The sequence below is a fragment of the Equus przewalskii genome, chromosome 14, assembly GCF_037783145.1.
Source record: "Equus przewalskii isolate Varuska chromosome 14, EquPr2, whole genome shotgun sequence".
Lineage (NCBI taxonomy): Eukaryota > Metazoa > Chordata > Mammalia > Perissodactyla > Equidae > Equus > Equus przewalskii.
This window is the reverse complement of record NC_091844.1, coordinates 45,534,342-45,554,372: the sequence shown is the minus strand read 5'-3', so window position 1 is coordinate 45,554,372 and position 20,031 is coordinate 45,534,342. Positions and strand designations below refer to the sequence as shown.

The following is a 20,031-nucleotide window of genomic DNA, read 5'->3' as shown; positions in this document are numbered from 1 at the left end:
GCTTGACCAGTAGTGCTAGGTCTGTGCCCGGATCTGAACCTGCAAACCCCAGGCTGCTGAAGTGGAGTGCCTGAACTTAACCACTATGCCACCAGGCCAGCCCCTAAACTTTTAGTTTTTGGTATATATACCTTTCCTAAAAGTTAAATGTGGCATTTATTTTCACCTGTTATCTGAGTTGGCAGTCACTAGGTCTCTGTTCTTAACCTCTGAGAGTTTTAACATATTCCCACCAGTAAAGTCTCCGCATTTTGAGGTAGTTCCATCCCCTACAGTTCAAATTATCTTCCTTTTCATTATTACCTGTGAGAGCTTGACTTATTTTCAGAACCAGCTTCTACATCACTCCTAGCTGTAACCAACTCGGTTTGTGTTGCTTCATTTTTGTTGAGCATGTGCAGGATAGAGATCTTGGTCACCCTGGACTCCAAACAGGGAAGAGCATGTTTTTAAAAAGTTCTAGTAGATTGAATCCACAAGAACTTTAGTATGATATAGTTGAAATAATTCAAAATTAAAATGTTGCTAGTTTTTCATTTGTCAGTAGCATAACTGAATTTGGAACCAGGAAAAGGAATTAAAAAAAATTAAGAATAATAGGAGACATAAATTTACCCAAAGACAATTATATAACATGCGGCAAGTCCAGAGCCAACAGAAAACATCAGAATCTTTTAATCGAATACTTTATATTGACCATAACTGGTTATCTTTCCTCAGTGATTGCGATTCTTGGAGTGACGATCATTTGGAATGCAGATTAACAATGTAATTTAGTGTTAGCAGACAGGGGAGCAATGCAGCTGAATCTTATGGATCCCAAAACACATCATGGAAACTGTTTCTGAAGTAATTCCCACTATCAGTTTATTGTGTCATAATGTGCTGTCTTTACTGAAAGTGGAATTTAACAAAAAATAGCATTGAAGCGAAGGTTCTTGTAAAGAAAGGTATTAACCATAGGTCAGCTGCACAATTTTTGGTGTAGACTATATTTTGGAAAAAAAAGTTATTGTCAGCTTTGCGTTTTTTGAGTGTTAGGATAAAGTATGTTGTGAATTCAGACTTTTGATGCTGGACTTCGTCTCTCTTGTTTTCCCCTGAAACCAGTACGCAGAAGATGAGGCTAGGAAAATAGGAGTGGTTGGCTGGGTGAAGAATACCAGCAAAGGCACTGTGACAGGCCAAGTGCAAGGCCCTGAAGAGAAAGTCAATTCCATGTAAGTAATAAGACTAAGAGCACACTCATGCAATTTATGAAATTACCTTAATGTTTCACTGGACAATAAGAATCGTATTGATGAGCCAAATTTAGTTTATAGATTACAACTAAACTAACAGGCTTTAGGCAGACCAGCAAAGAAATAGAGTTGAGAGTAGGATTTCTACATTTAAGAATGGATTTCCCACTTGGGCAGGCCCCTAAAGAGAGCAACAGCATCTCTCTCCAGTCTACGTGAAATGTGCTCTGTAAAGTCTCCACTAATATGGGGGCAACATCCAGGGCCCAAGTGTTTCTCATCTGAAGTGGTTGTGAAGAAGCACAGTGCCTTAGGATGGTTCTGAGTCCTTGCAGTCCAAAGGAGAGCAGATTCAGTAATATAGACAAAAGTGCCCTGTGTGCACAGTGTGATTTCCAAAGGCTTTTCAGCTTCACAATTTCCACTGTTCTCTCTTTTTTTTATTATTATTATTATTGAGTTCATAATAGTTTACATCATTGTGAAATTTCAGTTGTACATTATTTCTTGTCTCTCGCCACGTAAGTGCTCCCCTTCACCCCCCACCCCCGTCCCTATGGTAACCACTGAACTGTTTTCTTTGTCCATGTGTTTGTTTATATTCCACATATGAGTGAAATCATATGGTGTTTGTCTTTCTCACTCTGGCTTATTTTGCTTAGCATAATACCCTCCAGGTCCATACGTGTTGTTGCAAATGGGATGATTTTTTCTTTTTTTATGCCAGAGTAGTATTCCATTGTATATATGTACACCACATCTTCTTTATCCAATCATCAGTCAGTGGGCACTTGGATTATTTCCATGTCTTAGCTATTGTGAATAGTGCTGTGATGAACATAGGGGTACATATGTTACTTTGGATTGTTGATTTCAAATTGTTTGGGTCGATACCCAGTAGTGGGATAGCTGGGTCATGTGGTATTTCTATTTTTAGTTTTTTGAGGAATCTCTCTACTGTTTTCCAAGGTGGCTGCACCAGTTTGCATTCCCACCAGCAGGGTATGAGGGTTCCCTTTTCTCCGCACCTTCTCCAACATTTGTTAGTTTTAGTCTTAGTGATTATAGCCATTTTAAGAGGTGTAAAGTGGTATCTTAGTGTAGTTTTGGTTTGCATTTACCTGATGATTAGCGATGTTGAACATCTTTTCATGTGTTTATTGGCCATCTGTATATCTTCTCTGGAAAAATGTCTGTTCATATCCTCTGCCCATTTTTTGATTGGACTGTTTGTTTTTTTGTTGTTCAGTTGTGTGAGTTCCTTATATACTACAGAGATTAACCCCTTGTTGGATATATGATTTGCAAATATTTTCTCCCAATTTGTGGGTTGTCTTTTTGTTTTGATCCTAGCTTCTTTTGCCTTGCAGAAGCTCTTTAGTCTGATGAAGTCCCACTTGTTTATTTTTCATTTGTTTCCCTTGTCTGAGAAGACGTGGTATTTGAAAAGATCCTTTTAAGTTCGATGTCAAAGACTGTACACCTATATTATCTTCCAGGAGTTTTATGATTTCAGGACTTATCTTCAAGTCTTTGATCCATTTTGAGTTTATTTTTGTGGTGGTGCGAGACAATGGTCTGCTTTCATTCTTTTTGCGGTCCGTTTTTCCCAGCACCATTTATTGAAGAGACTATTTTTTCTTCATTCTATGTTCTTGGCACCTTTGTCAAAGATAAGCTGTCCGTAGATGTGCGGTTTTATTTCTCGGCTTTCAGTTCTGCTCCATTGATCAGTGTGCCCGTTTTTGTACCAGTACCATGCTGTTTTGATAATGGCTTTGTAGTACATTTTGAAGTCAGGGATTGTGATGCCTCCCACTTTGTTCTTTTTTCTCGGGATTGCTTTAGCAATTCAGGGTCTTTGGTTGCCCCATATGAATTTTAGGATTCTTTGTTCTATTTCCGTGAAGAATGTCAATGGGATTCTGATTGGGATTGCACTGAATCTGGAGATAGCTTTCAGTAGTATGGACATTTTAACTATGTTTATTCTTCTAATCCATGTGCATGGAATCTCTTTCCATCTCTTTATGTCGTCATCTATTTCCTTCAATAATGTCTTATAGTTTTCATTGTATAAGTCCTTCACCTCCTTGGTCAAATTTATTCGTAGATATTTTATTCTTTTTGTTGGGATTGTACATGGAATTGTATTCTTTAGTTCTCTTTCTGTAAGTTCGTTATTAGAGTATAGAAATGCATGTGATTTTTGTTAGTTGATTTTGTACCCTGCAACTCTAGTGTAGTTGTTGATTATTTCTAATAGTTTTCTGATGGACTCTTCAGGGTTTTCTATATATAAGATCATGTTGTCTGCAAATGGTGAGAGTTTCACTTCTTCACTCCCTATTTGGATTCCTTTTATTCCTTTCTCTTGCCTAATTGCTCCGGCCAAAACCTCCAGTACTCACCTACAACATGACTAATAATAATGTACAACTGAAATTTCGCAAGATTGTAAACTATCATAATCTTAATAAAAAGTTAAAAAAAACAACCTCCAGTACTATGTTGAATAAGAGTGGTGATAGTGGGCATGCTTGTCTTGTTCCTGTTCTCAGAGGGATGGCATTCAGTTTTTTCCCCATTGAGTATGATGTTGGCTATGGGTTTGTCATATATGACCTTTATTATGTTGAGGTAATTACCTTCTATCCCAATTTTATTAAGAGTTTTTATCATAAATGGATGTTGGGTCCTGTCAAATGCTTTTTCTGCATCTATTGAGATGATCATGCAGTTTTTATTCTTCATTTTGTTAATGTGCAGTATCACATTGATTGATTTGTGGATGTTGAACCATCCCTGTGTCCCTGGTATAAATCCCATTTGATCATGATGTATGATCTTTTTGATGTATTGCTGTATTCAGGTTGCCAATATATTGTTGAGGATTTTTGCATCTATGTTCATCAGCGATACTGGCCTGTAGTTTTCCTTTTTTGTGTTGTCCTTGTCAGGCTTTGGTATCAGAGTGATGTTGGTCTCGTAGAATTTGTTAGGAAGCCTTCCATCTTCCCTAATTTTTTGGAATAGCTTGAGAAGGATAGGTATTAAATCCTCTTTGAAAGTTTGGTGGAATTCTCTGGGGAAGGCGTCTGGTCCTGGGCTTTTATTTTTTGGGATGTTTTTGATTACTGTTTCAATCTTCTTACTTGGATTGGCCTACTCAGATTATCTATTTCTTCTTGATTCAGCTTTAGGAGGTTGTGAGAGTCTAAGAATTTATCCATTTCTTCTACATTGTCCATTTTGTTGGCATACAGCTTTTTGTAGTATTCTCTTATAATCTTTTGTATTTCTGTGGTATCCATTGTTATTTTTTTTCTTTCATTTCTAATTTTATTTATCTGAGCTTTCTCTCTCTTTTTCTTTGTAGGTCTGACTAGGGGTTTGTCAATTTTATTTATCTTCCCAAAGAACAGCTCTTTGTTTCATTGATCCTTTCTGCTGCATTTTTTGTTTCAGTTGCATTTATTTCTGCACTGATTTTTATTATTTCTCTCCTTCTGCTGACTTTGGGCTTTGTTTATTCTTCTTTTTCAAATTCAGTTAGGTTAGCTTATTTGGCATTTTTCTTGTTTGCTAAGGTGAGCCTGTATTGCGATGAGTTTCCCTCTTAGTACCGCTTTTGCTGCATCTTGTATGAGTTGATATGGTATGTTTTCATTTTCATTTGTCTCTAGATTTTTTTTATTTTTCCTTTAATTTCTTCAATGATCCATTGGTTGTTCAATAACCTGTTGCTTAGTCTCCGCATCTTTGTCCCTTTCTCAGCTTTTTTCTTTTAATTAATTTTTAGCTTCATAGCATTGTGATTGGAAAAGATGCTTGTTATTATTTCAATCTTCTTAAATTTGTTGAGGCTTGCCTTGTTTCCCAACATACGGTCTATCCTTGAGAACGTTCCATGCACACTTGAGAAGAATGTGCATTCTGCTGTTTTTGGATGGAGTGTTCTATATATGTCTATTAAGTCCAACTGATCTAGTTTTTCCTTAATTCCACTGTTTCCTTGTTGATTTTCTTTCTAGAGGATCTATCCATTGATATGAGTGGAGTGTTGAGGTCCCCTACTATTATTGTTTTGTTATTAATATCTCCTTTTAGGTTTGTTAATAGTTGCTAGTATTTTGGTGCTCCTGTGTTGGGTGCATAGATATTTATGTGTTATGTCATCTTGGTGGAGTGTCCCTTTGATCATTATATACTGCCCCTCTTTGTCTCTCTTTACCTGTCTTGTCTTAAAGTCTACTTTGCCTGAGATAAGTATCGCGACATCTGCTTTCTTTTGTTTGCCATTAGCTTGGAGTATCGTCTTCCATCCCTTCACTCTGAGCCTGTGTTTGTCATTGGAGCTGAGGTGTGTTTCCTGGAGGCAGCATATTGTTGGGTCTTGTTCTTTAATCCATCTCGCCACTCTATGTTTTTTTATTGGAGAATTCAATCCATTTACATTTAGGGTGATTATTGATATATGAGGGCTTAATGCAGCCATTTTATCACTCATTTTCCAGTTCTCCTGCATTTCCTTTGTTTCTCATCCCATGTGTTTCAGTCTACCAATTGAGTTATGTAGTTTTTTATGTTGTGTTTCTTTGTTTTCTCCTTATGTATTATTTGTGTCTCTGTTCTGCTTTTTTGTTTAGTGGTTACCATGAGGTTTGTATTCAAAATCTTGTAGATAAGGTAGTCCATTTTCTGATGGCCTCTTACTTCCTTAGATTAAACCGATTCAGTCCCTTTCCTCTTCCTCTCCTAAGTTGTTTTTCTCAAGTCTTATTCCATCTTGTGTTGTGAGTTTGTGGTTAAAATGACAAGATTACCTTTCTTTTTGGTGTTTTCCTTCCCTGTATCTTTAATGTTATACTTGAGTATTTGCTAATCTGTTCTGATGTATAGCTACAATTTTCTGCTTTTGTCTACCTATTTGTCTCCTTATTCCATGGTTTGTAACCCCTTTCTCCCCCCCTTTTATTTTTCAGGTAGGAGGGTCTTCTTGAGAATTTCTTGTAAGTGTGTGTGGGGGGGTCTTGTGGCTATGAACTCCCTTAGCTTTTGTTTGTCTGGGAAAGTTTTTATTTCTCCATCATATCTGAAGGATATTTTCACTGGATAGAGTATTTTCGCTGGAAGTTTTTGTCCTTCAAAGATTTAAATATGTCATTTCAGTTCTCTCCTAGCCTGTAAGGTTTCTGCAGAGAAATCCACTGAAAACCTGATAGTAGTTCCTTTGTAGGTTATTTTCTTCTGCCTTGCTGCCCTTAGTATTTTTCATTTCTCATTTACTTTTGCCAGTTTCACTACTATATGCCTTGCTGTATGTCTTTTTACAATTGACACATTTAGGAGATCTGATAGCCTTTCCACATGGATTTCCATCTCCTTCCCCAGGTTTAGGACGTTCTCTGCCATTATTTCTTTGAACAAGCTTTCTGCTTCATTCTCCTTCTCTCCTCCCTCTTGAATACCTGTAATTCTTATGTTGCATTTCCTAATTGAGTCAGATATTTCTTGGAGACTTTCTTCATTTGTTTTTAGTCTTAGTTTTCTCTCCTCCTCTATCTGGAATTTTTCAATATGTCTATCCTCCATTATGCTGGTTTGCTCCTCTATGGTGTCCGATCGAGCATTCAGGGAATCCATATTGTGTTTTGTCCCATTGATTGTGTCTTTCATCTCCATTATTTCTGATTGACTCTTCTTTATAGTTTCAATCTCTTTTGTGAAGTAGCTTCTGAACTTGTTGAGTTGTTTCTCTACATTCTCTTTTAACTCATTGAGTTTTTTGATAATAGCTATTTTGAATTCTCTGTCATTTCGATTATATATTTCTGTGTCTTCAGGACTGATTTCTGGATACTTGTCATTTTCTCTCTGGTCTGGGGATTTAACACAATTTTTCTTTTAAGTTTTTTTTTTAAAGATTTTATTTTTTCCTCTTTCTCCCCAAAGCCCCCCGGTACATAGTTGTATATTCTTCATTGTGGGTCCTTCTAGTTGTGGCATGTGGGACGCTGCCTCAGTGTGGTTTGATGAGCAGTGCCATGTCCGTGCCCAGGATTCAAACCAACGAAACACTGCGCCACCTGCAGCGGAGCACGTGAACTTAACCACTCGGCCACGGGGCCAGCCCCAACACAATTTTTGATACTGCTAGAAGGTGTGCCTTGGTTCTTTTGCATGCCTAGTATTATTTGGTCGCAGTTACCACCTATTGCCACTGGATGGGGGTCAAGAGCCACATATTCTGAGCCATCTGCCATCAGCTGGGATCTTAGACACTGGAGCTGGTTCTGGGCAGGTGGGAGGGAGGGGCGCTTTCTTCTGTGTGCTCTCAGGGGTTTTATCACTCTGCCGTTGCTATCTGCTCTCCTGGGGTTTGGCTTGATGAGGTCACCCCTGCATTAGCTTTCATCTCAGTAGGGGCTTTCCACTAGGCTGGGAGGGACGTCTGGGATCTTTGATGGTCCTGCGAATGAGCATCCTCTCCTCCCTTCCTTCCCTCTCTGAAGCCATGCGCAGTCCTGGATGGCAGTCTTTTGGGGAGGGAGTGAAGTTTTTTATTAACCTCATTCCACTTCCTCTGAGGGGGGCTCCAGCTTCTCCACTCTCCGACGTATGGCTGCATGGGTCTCTCAGATGTCTTTTGTGTTGTGTGGATGTCCTCTGTTGGAGTATCAATGTCTTTTTCATTGTATGGTGGACGGAATAGATCACCAGAGATCTCACTCGGCCATGATGCTGACGTCACTCTACCATCTTTTTTTTTTTAATAAAGTATCGCTAACATTTATTGAGCATTTGCAACATGTTAGGCAGTGTGCTAAACACTTTACACAGATTATTTCATTTAATCTTCATAACAGATCCTATGAGATAGGTAGTATTAATTATACCCAATTTATTTTATTTTATGGTTTGTAGTTTATCTTTGTTTTCATTCCTTAATGTTTTCAGATTTAAAAGGCAATACTTTTTTGCTTATTGTACTAAGTGAAGGAACAAAATGCAGGGAGGCATAAGAACAAGGCTAGTAATCTGCACCTTCCCCTCAGCTTCCCTCCCCTTTACGTAACCTGTGCCAATGGCCTCATGACTACTTTCCAGAGCTTTGTCTTTCACTTAAAAATATTCAAGCATACATTAATAATTAGAATTTTGCTTGTTTTTACTGAAATAGTATACTTTATGCATATTTTTCTGTAACTAGCTTTTTCATTTCATGGGCATTCAACATCCGTAAATATATAACTACCAACTTCTTATTTTTTCTAATTTCTTTATGTATAGGTACATACTTTTATTTGTGTGTAAAACCACATCTCACTTGAAAAGTAAGGTCTAAAAATGTAATTTCATAAAATGTGGGGTAACAGTTATTGGAAAACAGTATTTTTCAGTAGGATTGTCACAGAATGCACAAAAGAAAAGGTTGTGAGGCTTATGCGGTACACAACTAATAGTTCAATGGATGAGAGAATGCTGAATGTCTATGAGGTAGTTTGAGAATGGGGACTATGTGGAGGATGGATGCTCATGCCAATCATGCTATATTGTAATCTATTTTGTAGCAGGTTTTTGATTAATTTCCTCAACATCACTGTAATCATATTATATGTTCTGCCCATTTTTTCTTTCCAGCTGCTGCACACCTCTCCTCCCCCGCACACCACCAGTAATCTATGTCAGCAACCTGTGTGTTTCCTTCTGTGTTTGTCTCCATGTCCAACTTCTCATATACACACACTGGGGTGCACATATATTTTTGGATGGTGATCAGTGTTTGCTTTTCAAATATGGGATCATGGTGTATGCACTTCTCTGCATCTCACTGTTGCCATTCAATTCAAAATCCCTCCAAGTCAGATGTTATAGCTCTAATCCATTCTTTTGAATAGCTGCTTCATATTCTACAGTATAAATGTCCCATTATTTATTACCTTATTGCTGGGAACTCATTTTGTTTCTCATTTACTTTTTCAATGAGAGCAATGCTATAATAAACATTTCATGGGGATTTTATTTTTATGGGGGAGAGTCCCAAGAGTGTGATTTGTTGGTTGGAATGTCTGTGTATTGTTAATTTAAAAATATTTGTCAGACCGCTTTTCAAAACAGCTGTTAACTATTTACATTTTTTTCTCTTCATCCTGTCTGCAATTGGTTTTATTGCTCTCTAATTTTTCTTTTATCTGATTGGGTGTAGAGTGACATTATTTTTTACTATAATTTGCATTTCTCTAATTACTAGTTAATTTGAGCTTTTTCATGCTCAGGACCATGTAGTGTTTTCTTGTGAACTCCCTTTTCACATCCTTTACCCATTTTGCATTGAATTCCTGTCTCTAGCCAGTTTTTAAGAGCTCTTTGTATATTGGTGATGATTACTAACTCATTATCTGTTATCTCTTTTGCAAGTATTTTCCCAAATCTCTCATTTGCTTGTTAGTTTTGTTTATGATAGCTTTTTAAACAAAAATTGTTTTTAATTTTTATAAACTCAACTATGGTTATCTTTTCTTTCTGGTTAAGAAACAGATTGTGTTGTTTCCTTGGTTTCCTTCTAATGTTTGATGCTTTATTTATTACATTAAGCATTTACTCCATCTGGAATTTGTTTTTTATTTATAATATGAGATTGGGGACTTTTCTACCAGATGGATAGCCAGTTGTACCAGAACCATTTATTAAATAATCACTCTTTTCCCTTGAATTGAAATACATTTTTTGTCATGTATTAAAATCTCATATAAACTGGATTTTATTTCTGGATTCCTATACAATACTCCATATTGATTTAATTACAGTGGCTTTATAGTATATTTCCTTTCACCATTCTTCTTCATTCATTCATTTGCTTTCTTGAGCTTTTATTTTCTCTCTAAACTTTGAGATACTTTTATCCATTTAATTGGAATTATATTTGTTTTCTAAAAAAAATTTCTCTGATTATCTTACAGATATGCCATCTAAAATAAACTTTATTTTTTAGAACAGTTTTAGATTTACAGAAAAGTTCTGAAGATAGTACATACGTTATAATTAATGAATCAATATTAATACGTTAAAGTCTATATTTTATTCAGGTTTTCTCAGTTTTTGCCTAATGTCCTTTTTCTCTTCTAGGAACCCATTGTTTTACTTGCTTTTTAATGGTACATTTTTATATTTTCAAGAGAATTGATATTAAGTCTTGTCTTCTAAGAATATGGATATCTTTTCATTTGCTCAGATTTTAAAATTTATCCTTCAATATGATTTTATGATTATCATCATATAGGTTATATGCTTTTCTTGCTGAGTTTATTCCTAAGTATTTGTCTTCATCAGTTTGAGCTGCTCTAACAAAGTGCTACAGACTGGGTGGCTTATAAACAGCAGAAATTTATTTCTTAAAGTCCTGGAGGCTGGAAGTCCCAGATCAGAGTGCCAGCCAGGCCGGGTTCTGGTGAGAGCCCTCTTCTGGGTTGCAGACTACTGACTTCTCACTGCATCCTCACGTGGTGGGAAGAGCTAGCTAGAATTCTGGCCTCTGCTTCTAAGGACACTAATCCCATTCATGAGAGTTTCACCTTCATGACCTAATTACCTCCCAGAGGCCCCAACGCCGAATACCAAGACATTGGGGGTTAGATATCAACATGTGAATTTTGACGGGGGCATATTCAGTCCATAACAATATTTTATTGCCTTTTTCACTGTTGTGTATGGAATATTTTTCTTATTTCCGTTTCTGGGTACTAATGCTAGAATAGGGAAAACCTAATAACTTTTATATATTTATTTTATATCATAGAGTTATCTTATCAAATATTCTCATTAGACCTACTAGGGTTTTTTTTTTTTTTTTGTAAATAGTCATTGGAGTTTCTAAATATACAATTATGTAATCAGCAAAAATAGTGTATCATTTTTTCAGTGTTTATGTCATTTGCTAGATGCATCAAACCAATGTTGAATGATAGTAGCAATAGTGGACATCCCTGTCTCGTTTCTGGTTTTATTTGAAATAGTTTTATTGTTTCACCAAGTAGAATGATGTTTGCTGTTGATTTTTGGTAAATATACCTCGTCACATTGAATTTCACTCTTGCATTCCTTGATTTAAGCTCTGATTAGTCATAGTGTATTATTGTTTTGAATCATTGCTTAATATTGCTGCCAATATTTTATATAGAATTTTTGCATCTATATACATAAGTAAGATTATGGTTTCCCTTTTTTTGGTACTATATCAGGTTTTGATGTTAAGGTGTTGCTGGCTTCATAAAATGTATTAGGAAGTTTTCCATCCTTTCCTTCATTCTGGAATAATTTAAATAATATTGGAATTACTGTTCTTAGGTTTGCCTGAAACAAGTTATGAAATCACTTGGTCCTGGTCCCTTCTCAATGGTTGGCCTTTAACCACCTTTGCCATCTGGTCTATTGTAATTGGTGTATTTGAGTTTGCTACTTGTTCCCAGATTCATTTATATTTTGCTAGGAAATTATCCAATTGTTCTAGGGTTTCAAATTTGTTGATGTAGATTTTATAATTTAAAAAATCTCTTTGTATCTGTGTTTATATCTCCTTTGAAAATTCCTAATCTTGTATAATTTTATTCTCTCCTCCTTTTTCCGTAATCAGGTTCAGAAGGAATTTATTTATTTTATTGATATATTTTAAAAAACAGCTTTTGGATTTATCGATCATTTCTACTATTTTTTGCTTTTTCATTTCATTAATTTCAGCTTTCATCTTTATTAATTCCCTCTTTATTTTTTTGTTGCTCTTTCTTTAAGTGTTCAACATGTAGTTGTCTTTAGTTTTAAGTCTTTTTAAGTTAATGATTAGACATTTCCCCTGAATATAGCTTTTGCTTTGTTCCAAAGGTTTGGTAAAAGTGTTCTTTTCATTGCTTTTCTGGATAGTTTGTAATTTCATTTTTTATTTCCTCTTTGAGCTAATAACCAGTGGTATTCTGGGTATGTATTTTTTAAATTTCCAGCGCTTATGATATTTTTAGTCACCTTTCATTATTTATTTCTATTTTTATTTGATTATGATCTGAGAATGGGGCCTAGAAGATCTCTACTTTTAAAAATTTGTTAGGTCCTTCTGGTGACATGATTTATTTGGATAGATTAATTAGGATGCCGTAGGCTGTGAGTAACAGAATATCCGATTAAAAGTGGCTTAATGAAAGGACTGATTTTTCTCACTTTCCAAAAAGATTGAGGCAGGTGGTTCCAGGTTGGTTCGGTGGCTCCTTATGTTAGGGTTCTGGGGTCAGTTTCTCTGGAACCATCTTGGCTTTTTTCCCTTCTGCTCACCTGCAAGTCCTGCATAGCCTCACAGAATTGGTTCAAAGGCAGGAAGAAGGCGAGGCTTTTTCATCACGCAACTCTTTCTTCTCAGAGAGGAAATTCTTAAAAGACCCCAGCAGATTTTCTACAGGTTCTGCTGGGCAGAACTCAGTCTCAGGCCTGTGCCCTGGCTTCAAGTGATATTTGGGGGTGGGTTCTGGCATTTTTAGATTTCCTCTTAGCAGATGGCATTTGGCATCAAGAAAGAAGAGAGGGGAGAATGGCTGTTGGGGGATACCCAACAATGTTGACTGTAAAAGAGAGCTGAAAAGAAGGTATATTCTCTTTCTGAAGCATACGAGATTTCATGTATACATGTTTGAATGTGTTGATTATATTATTCAATTCCACTATTTTTTGACAACTGAATCCACTTAATTGTGAAAGAGGTGCATTAAAGCCTTTCTGTATATTTTTATCAAGTTATCCTTGCAATTTAATTTTTCTTTACATTTCTTGCTGTTGTGTTGTTTGATGCATACAGGTTTATGATGTGTCGTCTTCATAAACAGTGCCTTTTTTTATTACATAGTCTGTCTTCATACATTTTAATTTAATGCTTTTAAATTCACTTTCTATGCTGCTACTCCTTTCTCCTCCATAAGGCCTGGCATCTGGTAGACAAGTTGTTCCAACTTACTCTTCATCAAGATTGTGTTGGTTATACCTTTGCATTACCATTTAAGTTTTAGATCAAGTTGTCAAGTTTCACAAAACAACCTGTTGAATTTTGACTGGAATTGCATTGAGTGTATAGATAAATTTAGGGAGAATTTATGCCTCAAATGTGATAAATCTCTCATGTATTTTGTTCTTCTCTAATTCTCTCAATAATATATTATAATTTTCTGCATAAAGGTCTTGGATATTTTTCCCCAGGTATTTGAAGTTTTGATGCTGTTATAAGTGCTATCTTTTTAAGCATTTTTTTCTGTTTATTGCTAATATGTAGAAATCCAATTCAATTCAGTTTTGTAAATTGCCCTTATATCCAGTGACTTTGCTAAACTTATTTGTTGACTCTAATAATTTGCATATAGATTCTTTTGAATTTTCTGTGTACATGATTCTATATATCATCCAAGAATAATGAAAGTTTTAGTTTTTTCTTTCTTATTCTTTACCTTCTTATTTCTTTTTCTTGCCTCACTATATACTGGTTAGGACTTCAAGTACAATACTGAATAAAAGTAGCAGTGATAATAGGCATCCATGTCTTGTTACTGATCTCAAACTTTCAACATTTTACTATTAAATAGTATACTTGATTATAAGTTTTTTTGTAGATACTATTTATCAGATTAAAATTCCCTTCTATTTTTAAAATCATTAATTGATGCTGAATCCTATCAAATACTTTTTCTGTGTCTATTGAGATGATATGATTTTCCTCCTTTATTCTGTTATTGAGACAAATTATATTGATCATATTGTAATGATAATCAACATTACGATAAACTCGTTAGTTATAGTTGATTTTTCTTTTTATATATTGCTAGATATTGTTGCTCCTAGTTTGTTTAATATTTTTGCACTTATATTCATGTGAGAGAGTGGTCTGTAATCTTCCTTTCTTATAATGTCAAAGTTATGCAGGTCTCTTTAAATGGTAGACTTCATCAGCTATTCCTTCTGGGCTGAGAGTTTTCTTTGTGAAAATGTTTTTAATTACAGATTCAATGCCTTTTTATAGTTTTAGGACTATTCAAATTTTCTTCTCCTTTTGTCAATTTTTGTAAGTTGTATTTGAAAAAATTCGTTCATATTTTTAAAAATTTTCAATTTATTGGCATAAAACATTATTATCTTTTTAATATTGTAGTATATATAGCATTTTTCCCCTTTAATTCCATCAGTTGTCTGTACTGTTTTTTACTCTTTTTCTCTCTAAGCTTTTATTGATATTATTAGTCGTCTCAAAGAACTAACTTCTGCCTTTGTTGATTCTTTCTATATATGATTATTTCTTATTTCATTAATTTTGCTGTTACAATTTTGCTGCAATTATTTTCTTCTATTTTCTTTGCATTTAGTTTGCTGCTCTTTTTATAACTTCTTGAGAGGGATTCTTAGTACATTGATTTTTCTGCTTTTCTTTTTTCTAATATATATTTGAAAAGTCTATAATTTTATCTCTATGCACTGTTTTAGCTGTTTTTATATACAATTAGTGTAATTTTAGGGTAATTTTCTCTTTGATCCATGAATTATTTAGCAATATATTTATTAGTTTCTAAATATATCCAGATTCTCTAGGTATTCTTTTGTTATTGATTTTACCCTATAGTCAGAGAATATTCTATATATGATTTCAGTCCTTTGAAGTTTGTCAAGACTGTTTTTGTGGCCCAGTATATAATCATTTTTATAAAAGTTGTCTATGCCTTGCAAAGAATGTATATCCTGTAATCATTGGATATAGTGTTTTGTATGTCCATTAGATCAAATTTGCTGAACCATATTGTTCAAAACCTTTATTGATTTATTTTGACTGCTTGTCCAATTATCATTGTGGACTTGCTTCTTTCTTCTGGCAGATTTGTCAATTTTTACTTTATATATTTTGAGTCCATGTTATCTGGTGCATGCAAATTTAGACCTATTGTAGTCTCCTGGTGACTTAAGCCTTTTATCTTATCATTATGAAGTGTCCCTCTCTATCTTTAATAATGCTTTTTGCCTTAAACTTACTTTGTCTGATATTAATAGGTCATACAAGCTTTATTTCTGTATGTGTTTTCATAGAATATCTTTTATTTTCAATGTTTCTTTCTCATCGTGTTTTATATGTGTCCCTTGTAAACAGCATATAGTTGAGTTTTGTTTCTTTATGCAACCATATAAGCTTTGTTTTTAAATTAGATTATTTAGTCCATTTGAGCTTAATGGAATTACTGATATATTTGGAATGAATTTTACATTTTGCTATGTTCTTTCCACTTATTAGTTCCCCATGTTACTTTTATTCTCCTTTCTAACCTTCATTTGGATTGACTATTTTTTATTATTACACTTTCCCCTCTATTAGTTTAGAAGTTGTATCTTCTTTTATTTCTTTTACTAGTGTTTTCCCTAGAGATGCAACATACAATCATAACTGTAAGTTTCTTATTAATTTATGGCTTTACTCTCTTTTCTAACAATGCAAGATCTATAGCACCCTTTATGTCTCTTCATCTCCCTATTTATTTAGATGCTATTGTGTATTTTATTTATCTATTTTAAACCTCACAAGACATATTATTTTTTTAAGTCAAATTTTGGGGTTTTTTTCCCATATATTTACCATTTTTGTTGCTTCCCCCCCTTCCCAATTCTCTGGGCTTCTGTATAGGAATATTTCTATCCTGCCAGACGAATGTTCTTTAGTGTCTTCTTTAATTTGGGCCTGCTGGTGATTTACTTCAGTTTTTGTTTATCTCTATGTATTTTTATTTTACCTTTATTCTGGAAAAATATCTTTGCTGTGTGTAGAATTCTAACATGGCAGTTATGTTCTTCCAGCAGCCTGTGGATGCCATTGCAATGTTCTGGCTCCTGTTGTTGTGTTATGAAGTCAGCTGTCAGTTTTACACATTGCTTCTTTAAAGTAATTTAGCTGCATATAAGATGACAATAAGAGTAAAATTGCCAGTTTACAATCTGCAATGATAAATTTAACATTTAGCCAGTCAGTTGGTTTAGGTGCTTTTCTCCAGTAATATTTAGTTCTCTGGATACAGATGCAGAGAAGAGTTGAAGGAGGGTTCATCCAGGGCTGCTTGTTGCCAGCTACACGGAGAAGTGAGAGAGCAGGGACTAGAGGGTATTCACAAGGGTGTGAATAGAATGATGGATCCTGGAATCTAGTTTGGACAAGAAAAGAAATGAGCTGGGAGGAGTTGATGGGCAGTGAGAAACGGTTGTTTTATTGGATTTTGGATCTAAAGAATCGTAACAGCTTCCAAGAGGACTGTTTTGTTGCACAACGCAGTCCTAGGATCAGTGGAGTCAAAGCAGAAAGGAAGGGATGGGATGGGGGCTGTGGGACAGCCTCGTGTTTCTGCCCCTTTGTGAGTGTAGGTCTAGTATAGGTGGGCTCTTTCACTGACTTTTTTTTTTTTTTTCCTGTTTCTGGTGGCTCTATAACTGGACTTCATCTGAGCGTTGCTAAGGGGAAATTCTTCCTGGTGTCTGAAAGATTATTGAAATTTTCTACATTTTGGTGTTGTCATGATTTTCTCTTTTTACATTTTTTTATTGTGGGATTTTCAAACATACACATGAATAGAGAGAACGCGACAATGACCCCCATGTGTCTATTATCCAGTTTCAGTAACAATTTCTGGCATTCTTGTTTCACATATTCCTCCAGCTTTTCTTTTGTTTTTGTTATTGTTTGAGTATTTAAAGTGAATTTCTCGCATCATATTATTCACCTGTAAGCTAGCTTGAACAATATGAAACTGCCAATATTCGACAAAATTTTGACATTCAAAACAGCAATTTCATATTGTTTAATCTAATACTACTATTTTTCTCTAACAGAAACTCTATAGACCTAACAATATATTTTTCAAAACCCCACAGCAGATCTACCTCTAAATGTCGAGTGCATCCCATAACCTGTCAGTTGCGCTCTCCCTGGAAGCTTGTCTTCCTCCCAGTCTGGCTCTAGGCTTGCTGCACAGCTGTCATTCCAGTGCTTCTGTTTGCTCCTTTTCCTGGAGCAGTTCCTCTTTCCTCAATCACATGTTTTCATTTCCTTGATTTATTCCCTTGCTTTGTTGAAACAAAATTTTCCATAAGCTTCCCAAGGAAAGGTACGAGAGAGACAGTTTGTATCCTTGCCTGCCTTCATTTGCCCTCAGACTTGATTGATTGTTTGAGTTATAAAATTCGACACCAAAAATCATCTCCCACTCAGGATTTTTTTTTTTTTTGAGGAAGATTAGCCCTGAGCTAACATCTGCTGCCAATCCTCCTCTTTTTGCTGAGGAAGGTTGGCTGTGAGCTAACATCCATGCCCATCTTCCTCTACTTTATATGTGGGACGTCTGCCACAGCATGGCTTGATGAGTGGTGTGTAGGTCTACACCCAGGATCCGAACTGGCGAACCTCAGGCCCCTGAAGTGGAGCCTGCGAACTTAACCACTAGCCACCAGGCTGGCCCCTCCCACTCAGAATTTTAAAGGCATAGTTCCATGACTTCTTGTGTTGCCCTTGAGAGACTTGATGTCATTCTCATACAAAGGATTGTTTATTCCTCTCAGAAAGCTTTTTAGATGTTCAATTTATCCCTGTTTGTCTGCATTTTCAGAATTATCTGCCTTCGTGCATGTTTTAATTTCTTTTTAAATGCTGGTCTCTTGGAGGAGGAGAATTCTTTCTTTGACAATTTCTTTCCCTCTCTCCTCTTGGTTCTCCTCTTTCGAAACCTCTATGTGGACCTGATCCTCTAATTTCCAACTTTTCTTGCCTAGTTTCTAAACTTTATCTGGGAAATTGTCTCAAATTTGTCTTCCAGCCTTCCTTTTATTTTTTAAATTTTTTTCTGCCACTACCTTTTAATTGTTTCTACTTTGTAGCACCTTGTTCTTGTTTTTTTCATGTCTTTCTGAGGATATTGTTTTTCTTTTTGTTTTCTTCTGCTTTTTGCGTTGTTTCTGTTTCTTCTAAGCCGCTTTTCTTTCACACCTCCTTGCCCTTCTTTTTTTGTTTCTGTTTGTTTTGCTTTGCTCTTTCATACCACAGGCTTTCCTTACAATCATATTTTCAGTAGCTTACTCATAAATATGAACAGACAGCCAAGAATAAACAGACTTTTAAGGGAATTTTCCAACATGTAATTATAGACTTGTTGGCTTGAGGAATGGTGGTGACTGGTGGAAAGCTGGCCTTTTTGTTGGGGAACCTCCAAATGTGAAATCTGTAGGTCTTGTCTTCTGCAGTCCCGGGTGCCTCCAAACCCTGAGTCTTCTGTGGGTTCCGCAAGGTGAGCTGACCTGTTTCTCATTGTTTTTGCTTCTGCAGGCACTTGGGCTGTAGCATCGTTTGTTTTCTGTGTGGTTGCTCCTCCATCTGCGTCTCTTCTAATTTGTTGAAATCTCTTGTTCAGGTTTATAGTTTTGTTTCAGCTAGGAATAATATCAGCTGCAAGCTAATAGGAAACCAGACTTAAAGTTGATAAAATAAATAGGGGTTCATTTTTCTCAGTAACAAGAAGTCTGGAGAGAGATAGTTATTGGCCTTGGTTCAGTAGCTCAGTGATATCAGGGCCAATGTCTCTGTGATTCTCTCAGCCTTTCCCTCATGATCAGAAAAGGAAAAGTGTAGCTGCGTATAATATCCATCATTAAGACAGGAAGAAGGTAGGAAAGGATAAGGATTGTGTTGCTTTTTCTGAACTTCCCAAAACAGACATCTACATGTGTTTCATTGGCTTGTATAGGGTCATATGGTTTTTCTTTGCTACAAAGAAGACTGGGAAACTGCTTTGGCATATTCATGCCCTGAACAAAATTGATGTTCTCTTGGCCAGGAAGAAAGGGAGGGGAATGGGTACTAGGTGGGCAATGAACAATGTCTGTTACATCTTTCATATTTTGATGCTATCATTTTAATAAGAGGCTAGGTAAAAGTAGATAAACATTCCATGTTTAATTGCATTGCAAAGATTAAGTGAGAAAATCCACATAAAGCACTTAGCACAATGCTGGGCACATAATAAATAATCAGTAAATATTTGCTCTCATTATGTGACCCATGGTGCTTCGTCTTTGCGCATGTTGTTTCAGTGGCAGCTGGATGGCCCAGGCAGAAATGCCACTAGGCTCTGAGATATATGGGTTTTCGCTGCGGAGAAACTGCTCTAGAGAAATGAATTTGGTTGTCATCAGTGTGTAGATAGTGTTTGAAGCCACGTACATGGATGGGATTATTCAGAGAGAATTTGTGTGATGACAAGCAAGCAGGAAGCAGACCCAGAGAATGTAAATTAAGCTTAACAAACATTATAAATTGTGATGTCATTACAAATAAAAATATTTAGATTTTAAAGAATGAATTTATTCCTCTAGCATTTACTCTCTAGCAAAATATTGTTTAAGGTACTGAATTATCAAAAAATTAAACAGTTACAGAAGTAAGTTGTAAATTTGGGCTAAATGTGGTGCATTTGTAGCTGTATGAATATTGCCTTATTTTCTTCTAGTTATTGGAAAAAACCTTTTTTTTAAAGAGTGTTATGACAGTAAGCCATGGAAACCAGAGTTATACTGTCTTTAAAAACATGGGTGTGGTTTCTTCGCAAGTTATTGAAATGTGGAATGCACCAGGGACCATCATTTAGAGGTGGCCTGGCGGTGATTGTGGCAGCCCTGCTCTGTTCTTGCTAAGGAGCCAGCAGGATCCAGGGACATGCTGCAGATGTGTGTGTGTGTTTTCTTCCCCTTCTGT

General features: G+C 35.8%; 1 protein-coding gene across 2 annotated transcripts in view; it reads left to right on the top strand.

Moving 5' to 3' along the window:
• Nucleotides 1-20,031, top strand: part of ACYP2 (acylphosphatase 2) — a 152,325-nt gene that overhangs the window by 13,797 nt on the left and 118,497 nt on the right. For both annotated transcript variants that reach the window (XR_011526533.1, XM_070573888.1), the window contains exon 3: nucleotides 1,111-1,220. Coding sequence is in view for 1 of the 2 variants with exons in the window: in XM_070573888.1 (XP_070429989.1) it covers nucleotides 1,111-1,220 (110 nt within the window). In the remaining variant the exon portion in view is untranslated. The remainder of the gene's footprint in view (nucleotides 1-1,110; nucleotides 1,221-20,031) is intronic.